General features: G+C 53.9%; 1 protein-coding gene across 4 annotated transcripts in view; it reads right to left on the bottom strand.

Moving 5' to 3' along the window:
* Nucleotides 1-16,991, bottom strand: part of GLI2 (GLI family zinc finger 2) — a 261,060-nt gene that overhangs the window by 30,572 nt on the left and 213,497 nt on the right. For all 4 annotated transcript variants that reach the window (XM_027562690.1, XM_027562698.1, XM_027562681.1 and 1 more), the window contains 2 exons: nt 6,566-6,768; nt 3,391-3,576 (listed from right to left, as the gene is read on the bottom strand). In XM_027562690.1, coding sequence (XP_027418491.1) covers nt 3,391-3,576; nt 6,566-6,768 — 389 coding nt within the window. The remainder of the gene's footprint in view (nt 1-3,390; nt 3,577-6,565; nt 6,769-16,991) is intronic.

Genomic DNA, 16,991 nt, shown 5'->3' with positions numbered 1-16,991 from the left:
GGGGGGTCGTCCTGCAGGTGGGCAGAGGGAGGTGCAGAACCCAAGGGGAGCTGATGTGGGTGGTGTCTCAGGAGAAGTGCCAGCTGACCTGAGCCCTGCGACCTCTGCGGGATGGAGCCAGGCCAGCCTGCGGGAGCAGGAACAGAGGCACAAGAGCATGGGGAGTGCAGCAAAGTGTGTAGTTGGGAGGAGACAGGCTGGAGGGAAGGCTGCTCAGGCCACACTGTAAAGTCTGGGCTTGACGCTGAGGGTGATGGGGGCCGGGGAGAGGGGGGGGATACATGATCCAAGGAGGTGGGGATCCATGATCCAAGGAGGTGGGGGATCAGGTGGAGGGAGCCTGAGTTGAGAGGCTGTGTTGGGAGCTGGTACAGGACTGGGTGGCTGGGGAGCTGACACAACAGACTTGGCAAATCTAGGGTGGGCTGCATGGGGTGGTCTGGTGGGGTGAGCTGGGTGAGGTGACAAGTGGAGGGGAGCCTGGATCTCCAGTGTGCGGCCTGGGCAAGTTCCTGGGTGCTGGGGACCCCAGTGAGCTCATCTTACAGCAGGGATGGGAATTCCAGCCCCAGAAAGGGGCTGAGTGGAGTCACATAGGGAGTGTGTGTGAAGTCATGGAACACAGGCAGACCTCACTTAGACGCTCGCACGCGTGCATGCAGCAGGCACTCACATATGCCGACTCAGCCTCTCCTGCCCTCTGGGGACACCTGCCTGACCACACCCCTTGGCCATGGCTTCTTCAGGGTAGGCACCACCTACCCTGAGCCCTTGGAAGGCAGACATCACTTGGGGAACCTTATGTTCAGACAACAGCAGCAACATTTATGCCCTGTATTGTTGGTGTCATCTGGTTTCTAATTGTGATGAGTAACAAGCACCCATGATCTCCCAGGAGCCGGCCTGCTCCCTGTGGGGACACCTGTAGGGCTGTTAAGGGGAGGAGAGAGAAGATCACAGAGGAACGTGTACTCAGGGGGCTGACAGGTGTCACTTCACCTGTCGTTTCATCCAGGACAAGCTCACATCCTGGACAAAACACCATCCTGGGGAAGGCACAGGGTGAGATGGACCCAGGGATCAGATGCTGGTTGCATTGCTCGGTCGTGCTGTGAGTTCCCTTCAGGGCAGACCGAGGGTGACATGGAACAATGCCCACAGAGCTGGCATTGGGAGGACTGCCACGCTCCTCCCTGGTAGCACTCCTGTGAGGGGAGTGGCAGGGAACCTGGGGGCTCAGAGACCACATGAGGTGGCTCCCGTAAGTGTGAGATGTAATAGAGAGGATGAGACAGGCTGGGACCTAGGACCCTTTGCTGCAGTTCTTGCACCTGGACAAATGTCTCCTCGAGCAACAAAATACAAAGACACTATAAAGGGATTAAAACAAAACAAAACAAAACTGCACACACGTGTAGTAGGAGTGAATTGTGGACAACAAGATACAAAAACAGCAAACACCCAACTGCCACTTCTTAAGGGTCAGGAGCAAAAACCAGGTGTTAGGAGCAAAAGCAAGGTACTGTACATGACCCCTGCACACTGCAACACTTAAAGGGTGGGCAAACCACAAGCCACCCCTTCAGACTGACCCCTGGGCCCACCTTTACCCTCACCCCCAACATGAGGAACTCCCTTGGGGAGTAAGTGAGCAAGGGAATCTGTTACTTGTTCTCACCACTCCTTACTGCAGCATGGGTCCCAGTAAAACTTTGTTTGAATTTCTTGTCTGGCCTCTGATCAATTTCTATTGACTAAAGAGGCCAGGAACCCTGGTCAGTAACAAGAAAGGGAGGGGAGGGAAGGGACATCCAGAAGGACTTCCTGGAGGAGGTAAGATCTCAGCCAAGCCTTAGGAAGTAAGGGGCTTGGCTTTGCTCCAGCCAATAAGGTGGAGTTGCATTGGCCAGGGGTGGACAGAAGCCCAGAGCAGAGGACTAGAGGATGGGGGTGGGGAGCTGAGGGATGCAGAGCACCCCCTGAGCTCTGTCTGGTCCCATGGGGCTGCCTGCAGCCCAGCAGGTCTTCCTGCAGGCCTGTCTGCTCCCTGAAATCAGGACGTGAAGAAGGGCTTGAGGAGGACAAATCTGCAGGAGTCTTGATGTGGTTTCCAGCCCCGCTGCCTGGCCTGTATCCCTGGGTGTCTCTGGGGGGAGCTCCAAGACCAGCAGGTGGAGCAGCACTGGCTGGGGAGGGGGTGAGATGTCCTTAGCATTCTACCCCTCCTCCACCCTTTCCCACACAGGGGCCTCCATTTAACCCCAGGGGCTCAAGGTCAGGGTGCAGGTGCCCCTGTGAAAACAGCTGTGAGAGTGCAGAGGGTAGGAGGGGGTCTTAGCATCTAAGGAGGACAAGCCCACTTCATTTCCCCAGGTCACCCAATCCTGCGTCCACACAAACATGTCTGCAGCCTCCTGGCTCAGTCACTGACTACTCCATCCTCCAACTGCTCAGGCTGGAGACCCTGATGTTGTTCTCAACGCCTTTCTTCCTCCCTTACTCTGCATCCCATCCAGGAACAAATCTTGTGGCTCTTCCTTCAAAATCTATCTGAAACGACCACTTCTCCCAATATCTGCCAGCTGGAACCTCTGCTTCCACCTTGCCCCTAAATCTGTTCTTGACCAGCAGCCAGAATAGGATTTCTTTTAAGAATAAGTCAGGTCTCATTACTCTTCTGTGCAACTTTCTCCACAGGCCCCATATCACTCTGCTGTGAAAGCCCTGAGCGGCCGGCACAGCCAGCCCCAGAACTCTGGCCATACCCTACAGGCCCTGCACTCACAGGGTACCAGGTCCACTGGCCTCCTGGGCTTTTCTTGATCCCAGCAGGCACAACGCTGCTTCAGGCCCTTTGCATGTGCTGTCTCTCCTGCCTGTACCACTCTTTGGCTTATTTCTGCATGGCTCACCTCTTTCAATTCTTTGCTCCAGTATCTTCTCAGTGAGGATTTCCTCATTCAAGATGGTACCCCCATCCACTCGAAGCTCCTTATCCCATTTACTTTTTCCTTTCCTTTAGCCACACAGCATGTGGGATCTTTGCAGAGCCCATAAGACTGCTAAGGAATTCCCCTTCCCCCATTTCTGAGCTGTCTGTCTCTCCCCACTATGCTATAAGTTCCATGAAGGCAGACGTGAGTCTTTTTTGTACTTTGGACTGTCTGCAATTCCTACAACACTCTTGGCCCTTGATGACCCACTATGTATTTCTGCGTGGTGTTTACACTTGGTCCCCCATGGAAAACAATCACGGCAGGGGTTGGGGTAAACCCTGGACCCTTCCATCTGGCTCCTCCAGGAAAAAGGAGCCACCAGCACCCGCCTCATCCCCAGAGGGAACTGTCAGCCTTGTCCTGCTTCCCACCCCAACCCCGGCCTAGCACTCACCATCCACTGGATTGAGGTAGTCATGGAGATGGGGTGCACTGGCCGCACCCCCAGTCTGCATCAGCAGGTCCCCATATGGCGCGGGGTGACCTGCCATGAGAGTCATCTGGTGGTAATAGTCTGAGGCGTTGGTGCCTGCAGCGGGAAGGCCAAAGAGCCCCCGCTCCTTAAGGTGCTCGTGAGCCACTGCAGGTGGGAGGGAGAGAAAGAAATTGTTAGAATCTGGCCAAAAAGAAGAGAAACACACACCTGGCCCGAGGAGGCCCCTCAGCGCCCTCCAGCCATCCTCCACCCACTAGAGTCCTGGGTCCCCCTCCCCTGCTGTCCCAGGTCAGCCCTGAGCAGACAGCTGGGCGGGGCTGGCTGGGGTGGGACAGTTTCTGCTGATGGGGCTGCAGCTCCCAGCCTCACATTCCTCTTTCCTCAAAGCCATAAACAACTGCTTCCTCCTCCCAGTCCAGGCCCCACAGAAGCCCCAGGCTTCAGGCTGACAGGGTCCGTGATCCACCAGAGTTTCCAAAGGAGGAAGACGATGCAATGGGAAGTGCCGGGGTGGCCAGACGGCTGGGCGCCAGGCCACACTCACCTTAACACTCAAGGCGGGACTGTGGGTGAGTGCTCGCCCAGCCTGGCCAGATAAAGCTCTCCCCGCCTGTCCCGCAGCTGCAGAACCAGGGTGGACTGTCCGCCTTCAACCTCGCACTCAGCTCTGCCTGAGGCTTAGGAAGGAGGTGGGAGGATGAACTTCAGCGTATCCTGAAGGTGCCTGGCACTCAGGGTGTGGTGCTAATTAAAGGGAGGCTTGGGAAGCAAATTTTGGGTTGGCTGAAAAGTTTGTTTGGGTTTTCCCATCAGAGGAAAATCTTAACAAATTTTTTGGCCACTCCACTATCCTGATTGGGAGTCTTGGCTTTTACCATGTGTGAAAAATTAAGAAGGCACCACCTCTCTGAGCTGGCTCAGTTTTCCATCTGTAAAATGGGGGTAATCATATGAGTCGAATTACTAGTAGAATGACAGTATCAGCCAATGTTGGGCTGGGCGTTCCTGGGTGGGTGCAGTCTCAGGGCTTTGGGATGGAATCCAGTCTCTAGGTTCACAAGCATCACCCGGTGAGCCCCTTAGCAGCTGAGGACTCTGGCACTTTAAGAGTTAAAGATGTTGAAGCCAGAGCCCAAGTATCTAAGAGCTGTCTTCACAGCCTCTCTGATATTAGCTTTGGCAGATCTTAGAGGAGATGCACGTGTGCTGGGCAGAGAGAAATAGGCAGTCCACGGAAGCAAGCCATCCTCTGCTGCTTCTTCCTCCCCTCCTCCTGCTGCATCCTCCAGGGAGAGCCCCGGGCTGCATCCTCCAGCGAGAGCCCCGGCCTGCAGCCCCATGGCCTCTCCTGCCCTGTCTGTGCCTCAAATGCCCTTCCTTCCCCCTTGCTTGTCCACCTCCTCCCTGAAGCCTTCCGTGGAATGCCCATTGTCCTCTGCAACACACATTGTGGCAGATTCGGCCTCAGACCACTGATGAAATTTCCAGCTGGCACAGCTGCTGAATGAAGCTGTCAGCCTATCTCTGCTCACTGGGGAGTTTGGTCTGGGGACCAGAGAGGCCTCAGGGTCTCTGAGCCACCCTCTGTAGGGGTTAGGGCCATGCTCATTAGCCACATCTCCTTGGTACATTCTCTGCTGTCTCAAGGGTCTGGGGGTGGGCCAAGTGGGCGTGGTCGGTGCCACAAGGCTGGTATATAGAAAGCAGGCATAAAGTCAGGGCTCTGTCAACAGAAGTCTGCCTCCAGGGCAGTCTTGTCTTACCACTTAGCTCTTTGTGGCTACACTGCTGTTGGCAGCCATGAGGTCCCCGACTCACAGGCTCTCCAGGAGGGCACTCTGTTCCTCGTCCCCCTCCAGACAGCCCTCTGGCCCCTCTCTGAACCAGGCCTCGGGAGGACCGCCCTGTCACTATGGGTATTAGTTTCCTTGGGCTGCAGAAAAAAGGTTAGTTCAGACTTGCCACTAACTGCTGTGAAACAGATTTGATTCTCTCACAGCTCTCGAGGTCGGAAGTCCCAAATCAAGGAGTCAGTCTCCTTCTTGGAGGCTTTAGGGGAAAATCTGTCCCTTGCTTCTTCCAGCATCTGGGAGCTGCCAGCTTCCTTGGCTTGCGGCCACATGGCTCCATCTTTGGGTCGTCTCCCATGTCTCCCTTGTGAGGACATTTATCATTGGATTTAAGGCCCACGTGGATCATCATGATGATCTCTCTGACTCAAAATCCCCAACCTAACCACGTCTGCAGAGGATCCTTTTCCATGTGAGGCAACACACCTCTTGCCCACTGCACCACATGTGAACTTCAAGGTGGGGCAGCATTCAGAACCTGGTCTGCATGCCCAGGAGAGACGTGAAGGAGCTTGGGTCCACTTTCTGGGAGACGGCAGCCCCACATGGAGTCAGCACAACCTTTCAGGGCAGCCAGGCTTGGTCAAGGCCACTCAGAGGACCCACGCAGAGTCCAGCCCTGGGTCCAATCCTAAAAGGCCATTTCCAAATGAATGCATTCTGATCGTCCATCTTCAAGTCCTGTGGCTGCAGCCATTCACCTGGTCTGGTTTCTCTTTGTGACTCTGCACTTTTCTGTCTCAAATGAATCGAACAGGTTTGTCATCTGATTCTGAGCTGGGACACTCAACATCCTCTCAAGAGGGACATGAAGCCACTGGTGGTCACCGCTGCAGCCTGGAGTCCATTTGGAGGCCATGTGCTGACCCACAAGAGATGCAGGCAGACAACCAGCCTGGCTCTGCCTTCCTTCTGTTCTGGGGGCCCCAAGACACCCTGATACAAAATCCACTCTGCTAATACCAGCTTCTGCAGGCTTTGGTGTCTCACAACCAAATAATTCTCACCCAAGATAGGACCTCCGTGAATAAACAGAACTTATCATTCTTACATCATTTTGCATGCTAAGGGTGTTTATGAATAGTTCTTCAAAATGAGCGCAAAACCCAATGCACCCCTAGTTCTTTTGGCTCTGACCACTTATTTATCGAAAGACCTGTTGTTGAGGGGTGGCAGGGAGGAAGGCCAGCCTGTTCGCCAACCCACGGACAAGGGAGAGAAACACACAGCATCTGAGTTAGCATCGCCCCCTCTGAACCTGTACCTCAGGCCTTCCTACTCACCATCCGCGGGGCTGAGGCCCCTGGCTGCAGAGATGGCGGGATGTGTTGGGCTGCCGTGCACAGCCCGCAGGTAATGGTCCATGTGGGGGCTCACGTACGGGTGGGGGGCGTTGAAGGGGGACTCCCCAGGGCCGGCAGGGTGTGGGGAAAGCCGAATCAATGAGATATCAGAGATGACAGGGCTGCCGCTCAGGGCGGGAGGCCTGCAGAGAGAAACGACAGTGTTATAAGAAAGTGTGGCCCACCCAGGAGGAAGCATGGGGAACCCCATCAAGCAGCAGAACCAATGAGCAACCACACGTTTATTTCATGCACTAACGTCTCTTGGTCACCTTTCACACAGAGTCTCAACTCTCATATTAACACATGAGCCAGTCAGTGCAGGTGGAAAGCTCTCGAGGCTGGTGCGGCTGACCACCCACGCATCTCATGTCAGTGATGAAATTCTGCATACATGGGACTGGATCTGCTGGGCCACAAGCTCGGCAGGCCACACACCTGCGAGCTCCCGCCACTGCTTCCCCATGGCCTGCTCAGGGCTGGAGGCGTTAACAAGTAAGTCTCTGTTAATGGACAGACGCACGCCTCCTACCAACCGGTGTGGAAAACAGACCATGGAAATGGGCTTCCCAGGTGGCGCTAATGGTAAAGAACCAGTCTGCCAATTCAGGAAAGACACCTGGGCTTCCCCGGTGTCTCAGTGGTAAAGAATCTGCCTGCAATGCAGGAACCCCGGGTTTGATCCCTGGGCTGGGAAGATCCCCTGCAGGAGGGCACGGCAACCCACTCAAGCATTCTTTGGGCTCCCCTCATAGTTCAGTCAAAGAATCCACCTGCAATACAGGAGACCTTCCCTGAGTCTCTCTTCTCTGACACCAGCCAGGGACGCGCCTGGCGTGGCTGCGGCCCATTTCCACGGTCAGCCTCGCAGAAGGTGCCTGCTCCACTTGACAGAAGGACGGGCCCGGCCCCAGGGGCCTCCAGGCAGCTGTGAGCATGTTAGCTGCAGGGGTGTTCTGAGGTCACCTGCTCCAAAACGTGCTCATGTTAAAGAAAAATCAGATGGGGGGAGCTGCTGGGAAACCACAACTAAGTCACTGGAAACCAAATTTACCAAGATTTCGTTTTTAATTTTTCAGAAAATAGGGACCTCTCTGACTTCACACAGTGCAAAGAATGTGTTCAGACCAATCTGTCAGCCTTGCAGGAGGTTCTGATCAATCTGCATTTGACTCTCAGCCACTCTAAAGAACAGCATGGAGGTTCCTTAAAAAAATAAAAATAAAAGAACCATATGATCCGGCAATCCCACTCCTGGGCTTGGATAAAACTCTAATTCAAAAATACGTATGCACCTCTATGTTCATACCAGAACTCTTCACAAAAGCCAAGACTTGAAAGTAATCTAAATGTCCGTCAACAGATGAATGGATAAAGAATACGTGGTACATATATACAATGAAATATTAGTCAGCCATAAAAAGGAATGAAATTGTGTCACTTGCAGAGACATGAATGGACCTAGAGACCATCATATTAAGTGAAGTAAGTCAGACAGAGAAATATCATATGATATCACTTATATGTGGAATATAAAAAATGATATGAATAAACTTACAAAATAGACCCACAGAGAAAACAAACTTATGATCATCAAAGGAGAAAGGTTGGGGGGAGGGATAAATTAGGAATTTGGGATTAAAATATACACACAATTACATATAAAATAGGTAATCAACAAAGACCTACTGTACAGCACAGGAAACTATACTCAGTATCTTGTAATAATTTACAATGGTAAAGAATCTTATACATGTAACTGAGTCACTTGCTGTACACCTGAAACTAACACAACATTATAAATGAACTACATTTCAATACAAATTTGTTTTAAAAAAACAGAACTCAGCCTTCACCAGCTCAGCCACACTGTGCTCAGTTATTCAACCTCACCAAGGCTCAGTTCTCTCATCTGCAAAATAGGGGTAACAACAGTACCCATTTCATAGGGTTGCTGTGAGGATGGAAGTCCCTCAAACAGCGCCTGAGACGCAGCTATCAGTCAACAAATGAGAGCTGTTATTACAGCATCAGGACCACATTTGAGGGCAAAATCCACACGTGCCAGGGAAGCCCTCAAAACCGTTATGTCGGGTGTGTGAAAAGGCACTGTGAGAACCAGTTACTTCAGAGAAGGCATGATTTGTTTGTGGCTGCAGTAAACTAGAGCTAATTACTGATTGTGTGCAACAGGGCATGACAATTGTGCTTATGACAGAGCACACACCAGAACCCAAACAGGTGACGTCCGGATGTCTTAACATCTGCGTTACACAAACTCCCCGCTCAGAGGCCACTCCACCCGCCTAGGTGTACGCACTCTGCTACGTCACTTTCGAGGGTTTTGCTTTTTGCTGCGCTGGCTCTTTGTTGTGGCACGTGGGCTTCTCTAGTTGTAGTGTATGGGCTTAGTTGCCCGGTGGCATGTGGGATCTTCGTTCCCTGACCAAGGATCGAACCCTCATCCCCCGCATTGGAAGGCAGATTCTTAACCAATGGACCAGGAGGGAAGTGCATATTTTGGAGCTTTGGCAGATGTGACTTGCAAGGGACATACAGATACAATGAACCTGCCAAGCCGCCTCCTTGTTGCAGTGCTTTTGCTCACGTCAATTCTCAGCCAACCTGCACCCTATACCTTGTCAGGGCAATTTCTTCTCCTGCCTGCAGGCCCGGGTCCAGGGACCCAATCAGTAGTGCCCTCCCTGAAGCCCCTCCCCCTGGCACAAGCTCTCTGCTCCCCTCAAGGAGGCATGATTCTCGTCTTAGGTGGGCAGGTGTGCTTGCCAGGTAACCAGGTTCTATCCAGGAGCAAGGCGTGTCCCAGGCACTGCTGCATCAAGTGCCCGGCGGGCAGCTGACATCCCACAGTCATTCAGAGTTATTTTCAAAGCCAGCGATGGCGACACACCTGAGCCAGGTCCTGAGCTTGGCAGAGGGGAGCCTCTGCTGTCAGTCATAGCCTCCAGCCCTTCTCACTCACAACCTGCCCTAAGAGCCCAGGGGGCTTCCTTGTAGCTCAAGTGATAAAGAACCTGCCTGCAATGCAGGAGACCTGGGTTCGATCCCTGGGTCAGGAAGATCCTCTGGAGAAGGGAATGACAATCCATTCCACCATTCTTGCCTGGAGAATCCCATGGACAGAGGAGCCTGGCAAGCTGCAGTCTGTGGGGTCACAGAGTCAGACACAACTGAGCGACTACTACTAAGAGCCCGGGCTGCCTGTGAGGAAACTGCACTGAGTCCAGGGATCAGAGACGGCTCTGCTCCGGCCACAGAGGCCAAGTGTCACTGCAAGAGGAGTGAGCAAGTGATGCACCTTCAGTGAGTGAGTCCTCAGAGCTGGGGTCCTCCCCCAGACAATTCAACGCAGGGCAAGTTCAAGGGCTCGCAGGGAGGCTGGCTGGCATCGAGCTTAAAGCAGTCTGTTATTGATGAAGCTAGTGGCCCTAAGTGGCCTGGTCAGGCCTCCCTAGTATCAGGTCACCCTGTGGGGCGCATGGACCCCAGACAAATGGGTGATTACGGAGGGGTTTAAAGGAACACATGGAGGGCACACGGCAGCCCCTGTCTGTCCATGGTGACAACATCCCACTGGCCAAGCAGGAGGCTGGAAGGGGTCTTGTCATGGTAACGTGCACCCCACTGGGGAGCTGCCTCGGCGGGACTGGAATCCTGTGCAGCCTCAGCGGTTGGGCCCAGAGGTGGCAGGTCGGGCCCGAGTCTGTACATCAAGGAGCTGGCACTCTTGTCTCCACACCTCTGTCACCATCCTTTGGAGGGCAGCGACCTCCATCATCCCCTTCCCATCACATTCTTCACCAAGGAGATAGGGAACTTGAGTTTCTTCCACGCCAACCCCTCCCCTCAGGGATGCCTTGCTGACTTCAAAACAGCAGCCTGTGAAGGAAGCAGGGGCTGATGGCCTCTGGGAGGAGACATGAAAACTCTGGCACCAACAACTGTACTTTACCCACAAGGGCTCCGGGTCCAGGGACGGGAGTCACCCCCACGCCATGTTGCCAGCGACAAGGGCAGGATTCAATTCCAGCTCCAAGTCCTCACTCCCACAACCACGCTGCCCTCAGCCCAGGTCCTTCCTGCCCCAGCGGGGAACAGGGCCAAGGTCTCCCTGTCCCCTTGGTGTGACACGGCAGGAAGCTCAGAGAGACCACTACCCTGTCCTGAAGCAGATTCAACAGGGGCTGGCCGTGAGATGGGTCAGCTTACCGCAGAGCTGATGATGGGGTGCACAGAACATCCCCTGCTCTTCCAGTGACAGGAGGGCTTCCAGTGCCAGGCCTGGGAGAGGGGTCTGGGCCAGCAGAGCTTCCCAGGAGAGACAGAACCAAATGTGAGTCTGGGCAACGCAGAGCAGGACTGGGTTCTGGGGGCTGTCCAGGGGGACCCAGGCCGGGGCCAACCCCGATCCTTTCACTCATCTGGGTGTCTGAGGCTAGGATGCTGCCCATCCCTGGCACCTCACCAGGTGGTACACAAAGATTTGCGCTGGGGACATGGAGCAGCTAAATAAGCATTAAGTCCCTTCCCTTCCCTTCTGAGCCACCAGCCAACTTTGGGTGTGGAGCATCTGCTGACCTAGGCTCCCAGGACCCAAGACAACAGGCCCATTAACAACACAGCTACAGGTAACAGTCTAGACACTTCCTCTGGGAAGCCTCCCTGGATGTCCCCTTTGCACTGCCCCCCTTAGCTGTGCCCTGACCTGGCACTGCATCAAGGCTGGGTGTCAGCTGCCAGGGAGTCACATGCATGTTTTTCCTTTAATAATCTCAATAAAAAATCCACAAAGTTGGCACCTTATGTCTATTTTACAGATGAGAACACTCTCAGAAAGGCTAGGTACTTCACCCAAGGTCACTAAGAGAGCAAGTATTGGAACCACAATCAATCCAAGAGGGTCCCCTAGCAGAGAGGCAGGTGCTCTTGATGACTGCAGTTCTTTGTGAGCAGGGCTCTGGTGGGCACAGGACCAGGGAAGGGACAGCACCCAGGAACAGAAGAACTTGATTTCTCCTCCCCCTGCCTTGTTCCCTGTATACGAGACAGCAAAAGAGACACTGATGTATAGAACAGTCTTTTGGACTCTGTGGGAGAGGGAGAGGGTGGGATGATTTGGGAGAATGGCATTTAAATATGTATAATATCACATATGAAACGAGTCGCCAGTTCAGGTTCAATGCACGATACTGGATGCTTGGGGCTGGTGCACTGGGACGACCCAGAGGGAGGGTATGGGAAGGGAGGAGGGAGGAGGGTTCAGGATGGGGAACACATGTATACATGTGGAAGAGTCATTTTGATCTATGGCAAAACCAATACAATATGGTAAAGTTAAATAAAATAAAATTTAAAAAAAATAAAAAAATAAAACACACACACACACACAAAAAGATTCCAGCAGAGGAACAAATTCCCTAACTCTGCCTGAAGGCTTCTCAGAGAAGGTGACATTTGGTTTGGGTTCTAGAGGAGGAACCGAGAAGGAGTTTATGGGGGAAGTATATTAAAAATAAAGGAAGCAAGTGCAAAGAAGGGCTGGAATGTAAGAACAATTTTGCAAAGGTTATATCCTGGGGGGAGTGGCAGAGTCCACAGAGAACTTCGGGCTGGATCTATGTTGGATCTGCTTCTCTTCTTCTGCTCTGGGTGGGGGCACGTGACCCCAGCTCAGATGGTCAGAGTATCCCAAATCCCCAGGCACCACTGGAGATGGGCATGTGCCCAAAACAGCAGATTTGACTGAAATTTTTGGGAAAGAAGTGTGCTCTGTCCACAGGTGTTGTTGTGCAGGTAGGACATAAGTGTGGAGCCGCTGAGGGCTTTGAGGGGCAAGGCCAGGAACAGAGCTGAGGAAACACAAGCATCAGAGCTGAGAGTCATGGAATAAATTTCTTGACTTGAGCCCCTGGATAGGGATCTGGCTTTACTGGAAGCTAGCTGTTGGTGTTTGGGTGCTAAATCGTGTCTGACTCTTTTGGGACCCTCATGGATTGTAGCCTGCCAGGCTCCTCTGTTCATGGGATTTCCCAGGCAGGAATACTGGAGTGGGTTGCAATTTCCTTCTCCAGGGGATCTTCCCAACCCAGGGATCAAACCTGTGTCCCCTGCATTGGCAAGTGGATTCTTTACCACTGAGCCACGAGAGAAGTCCACCAGAAGCTAATATCCTCGTCCTTTCCAGTTCTCTGAGCCGGTTCATTTGTTTGTTTGTTTCAACCAGTTCCAGCTGACTTTTTCTGTCTTAGGCAACTGCCAAGGCTTGTCAAGGCGAGCCTTGACTAATGCAGCCTCCCCTGACTCCCCCTGCCCGAGAGATCTGGGGCCTGGTTTCCTGCAAGGCAGACTCGAGCTGTGGTTCTTCGGGCCTGACACCCTTTGGCCTGCAGGCATTCTGCCCACAGCTGCTGGGCAGCAAGGGCAGCTGTGCTGGCCCTTCTGTGTCTGGGCACGATGTACAAGCAGGAGTCTGGGTAAGAGGAATGGCCAACTACCTCCTGCCTCCTCATGAGTGTGTCTGTGTGTACGTGTGTCTGTGCGTGTTTGTGTGTGTGTCTATGTGCGCATGTCAGTGTATGTGTGCATGCATGTCTCTGTGTGTGTGTGTGTGTGTGTCTCTATCTGTGTCTGTGTGTGTCTCTGTGTATGTGCGTGTCTGTGTGTGTGCGACGAGCAGCGGGGCCCAGCCTCTCTGGGCTGATTCTGCTGCAGGACAGGAGTCCTGTGGTTCCTCCCAACATCAGCGCTTTCTTCTTTTCTTCCCTTCCCCTTGGGAAGGGCCTGCAAAGCCCCTGGACAAAGTTTCAGGGCCAGGCTACCAGCCAGGGAAAGAAAGGAGGAAAAGGATAAAGAGGAGCAGGAAAAAAGCAAGTGGAGACCAACTGGCCCATTGCCATTTCAGTCCAAGTGGGCACTGCCAGGAAAGGTGCCATTCACCATGTGGTCAACGTGCGCTAGAGGCCAACAGCGTGCAGCAGGTTCAGAAACTCTTCAACGTAGGTCTTATTGTCCGCGTTGGGGGCAGTTAGGAGCCTGGCCCCAGGTTGCAGAGCTGTAAGTGGCCGAGCGTTTTCTGACTCTGGGAAGACAGGCTCGGTCCTCTGATGCTGTCAAGAGCGCATGGACAGGTAAGACCCCAACACAGCTGTCTCTGCCTCCGAGAAGTCCTGTTGGGTGTCCCTTTACAGACATGGCTTTGACTGGACCCTGGGGATGGGGGCGCTGGCGGAGGGGAGCTGTCACACAGGTAGGCAGAGTCTGGACTCTCCGGGTCTGAATTACGGCTCTGCTACTTTTTGTGGACCTTGGTCTGCAATCCGCACCCTCACCAGCAGGCTGGGCAGCTGGGAGACAGAAAGAGCTCAGTACAGAAACTGTGTGCTGTATTCCTGGGTGACAAGCAGGTGCTTGGCCTGTGCCCACTGTCTCTTCTCTTACATTTAACAGATGAGCAAATGGAAGGCACTCAGAGGGTGGAGGAGAGGACCCCGCCCGCCTCTCCCAGCATCCAGCCCTGGGTCCCTCCCTCCCCAAGTGCTGAGCGCCAGTGTTGGAGGGAGATGAAAGGGAAGGCATGGTGATGGGAGCCCTGCACGTCCGTGTGCACAGCAGCTCAAGCTGGCTGGACTTGAGCAAGCACGCCTAGACCCTTGGGGATGGGCGCCATCCCTGGGCGCTGGCACAACAAGGTGCGTTTCTAGAGGGTGTTGGCTTCCGCCGGGCTGTGGAGCTGAATGAGTCTGTGCTGATGGGAGGAGGTGGGGGGGTGTATCTGACCCCTGGTACAGTCTGAGCCAAGGCGTTGGGCAGGAACCAACGTGCCCCTTCATTTGGGGATTGGGGGCCCTGGACCCCACCCAAGGTACCTGTTTGGAGAGGAGAACAATGCAGAGCTGAGGGTGCTGACTCACCCAGACTCAGCACCAGCCGTCAGAGCAGGTTTGCGCAGGCGGGGGTCAGCAGCCAGAAGGAAGGACCCTTGGCCACCCAGAGACATTCCTGCTGCCAGTTATATTCACAGACCTTTTCCCGTGCGCTCCGAAGGGCCAGAAATAGGAAGGGAATGCCTTCCATGTCTTATTTCACAGACAGCATGACTGACACCCACAGTGACAGTCGGCAGAACACTGGGACCCAGTGCTGGGCATCACTCTATCCCGGCCTGGCCCAAGAGCCTCACTGAGGGGGAGAAAGGAGTGGTCTGGCCATTTGGGGCTACAGGCCTTCAAACCTCCCCTCCAGCCTGCTTCTTGGGGTGACTGATGGCCTTCATGGCACCAGGACCCCACAAGCCTGCGTGGTCTACTGCCTACGTCCCCCTCCTGAACCTGCATGTTCCCTCATGGTTTTCTCTCTGGTCCTGGGCCCTGCCTTGCTCCTCCTCAGGGATCTGGCCCCGGACACCTGCTTTTCCATTCACACCTTTTTTCTCTTCATCCCTACCCTGCCCTGGATGTGGAGGACAGTTCCTTCCCCGGACCCTGAGCATGTCCATCATGGCTAGTCATCAGGCACCTGCAGTGATGGGGTCACATGGGGCCTGTGTCCCCAGTGGACAGGCAGCCCCAGTGGCAGACTCCAGGCCCACTTCCTCTCACTTCCTCCCCCAGCACCAGGCCCTGTGCAGTCAGGGGCACACATGTGCTCAACCTTTTGAAAGAATGAATGGATGGATAGATGGATGGATGATGGATAATGGATGAATGAGTGAATAATGAACAATGAATGACATGGATGGATGGATGAACTTGTGAGTGTGTCCAGTGTAGAGCAAGGCATTATAGCAGAAGACAGGGGTTCCTTGCCTCACTTTTGACCACGGGCCTTGGAACAAGTCATGCCCCTCTCTGAACCTGCTTCTTCATCCAGAAAGAGCACTCACAGAAGCACTCTTACAAATACGAGTGAGGAGTGGAAAGGAGCCAAGTGTGGGAAGCTGATGTCTTTCAAAGATGTCTCCATGTCCTAATCCTTAGAGCCTATGAAATTACTGTATTTGGGGGGGGGGAACATCTTAAGGATGTGATTAAGGTGAGGATGTTGAGATGAGATTATGGGTTATCTGTGCTTAGTCACTCAGTCATGTCCAACCCTTTGTGACCCTTTGGACTGTAGCCCACCAGGCTACTGTGTCCATGGGATTTTCCAAGCAAGAATACTGGAGTGGGTTGCCATTTTCCTCCTCCAGGGGATCTTCCTAACCCAGGGATTGAACCCGGGTCTCCTGCATTGTAGGCAGATTCTTTATCCACCGAGCCATCAGGGAAGCCCTATGGATTATCTGGGTGGATGCTAAATGCCAGCACAAGTGTTAAGAGAGGCCAGGCAGGTGGAAACCTGACCCAGAAGAGTAGGAGGCAATGTAACTCTAGGGCAGAGGCTGTAGGGATGTGGCCACAAGCCAAGGGGTATTGGCCACGCCAGAGACTAGAAGAGGCCAGGAAGGGACTCCCTCCAGAGCCTCCAGAACCATAAAAGAAGAAATCGGTATTGTTACAAGCCACGGAGTTGGTGGTAACTTGCTAGGAGCTAGGAAGGTGTGTCAAGCATACTGTGCTGGTGTGGAGAAGGCCCCTGGGATGGGAGGAGTTGCTGTCATTATTACTGTCACACTTCTTCCGAGATGGTCAGCTCTTAGAGAGCAGAGACAGTGTGCTATTTCCGGGAGTAGCCTCACCACAGTGGGTACTCCATCAGTGGCAGGCAGGCCAGGAAAAGGAGCTCCCCTTCACACCAGGGTTGGGGTGTGGGGGAGGGGGTCTGAGGGTTGTGTTCCATCCCCCCTGTGTCACAGGGCTCTGGAGCATGCCTTCCTGCCAGCCGCCTGGATTACACTGTCACTGGCTCCCCTTAGCTGAACGCGCCCTGCACACAGCCCTGACATGCCAACCCTGCCTGCCCCAGGGACTGCTTGCTTGTATGCACAGGTCCTGCCTTTGGGATGAGCTGCTGCCACCCACCAGGATCCCAGGGCCATGGGCAGGATCAATGGGCTCAGAGTGGGGAGGCCATGACCCTCTGCTGTGACCAAGTCACCCAGGCCAAGGACCCGCTTACTCAGAAACACCAGGCAGGTGACCTCAGGGCCATTGATGTGCCAGAAAGCAAATGAATTTCCTAAATTGGCCTGGTCTTCTGAGCTCTGCTCTTCCCTAAACTGGGGCTCTTAGCACCCGGGGCCAGGGAGGGCACAGGTCTGTTCTCACAGGCATCCCTGCCCGGCAAGCCTTTGGCCTACGAACAGATAGAAAGAGCGCTCCAGGGGGAGTTCCCTGGTGGTCCAGTGGCTGAGAATCCGCCTTCCAGTGCAGGATCTCAGGTGATTGCACTCTGGAGCCCACGTGCC

This window comes from Bos indicus x Bos taurus, chromosome 2 (assembly GCF_003369695.1).
Source record: "Bos indicus x Bos taurus breed Angus x Brahman F1 hybrid chromosome 2, Bos_hybrid_MaternalHap_v2.0, whole genome shotgun sequence".
NCBI lineage: Eukaryota > Metazoa > Chordata > Mammalia > Artiodactyla > Bovidae > Bos > Bos indicus x Bos taurus.
This window is presented reverse-complemented; position numbering and strand designations above follow the sequence as displayed.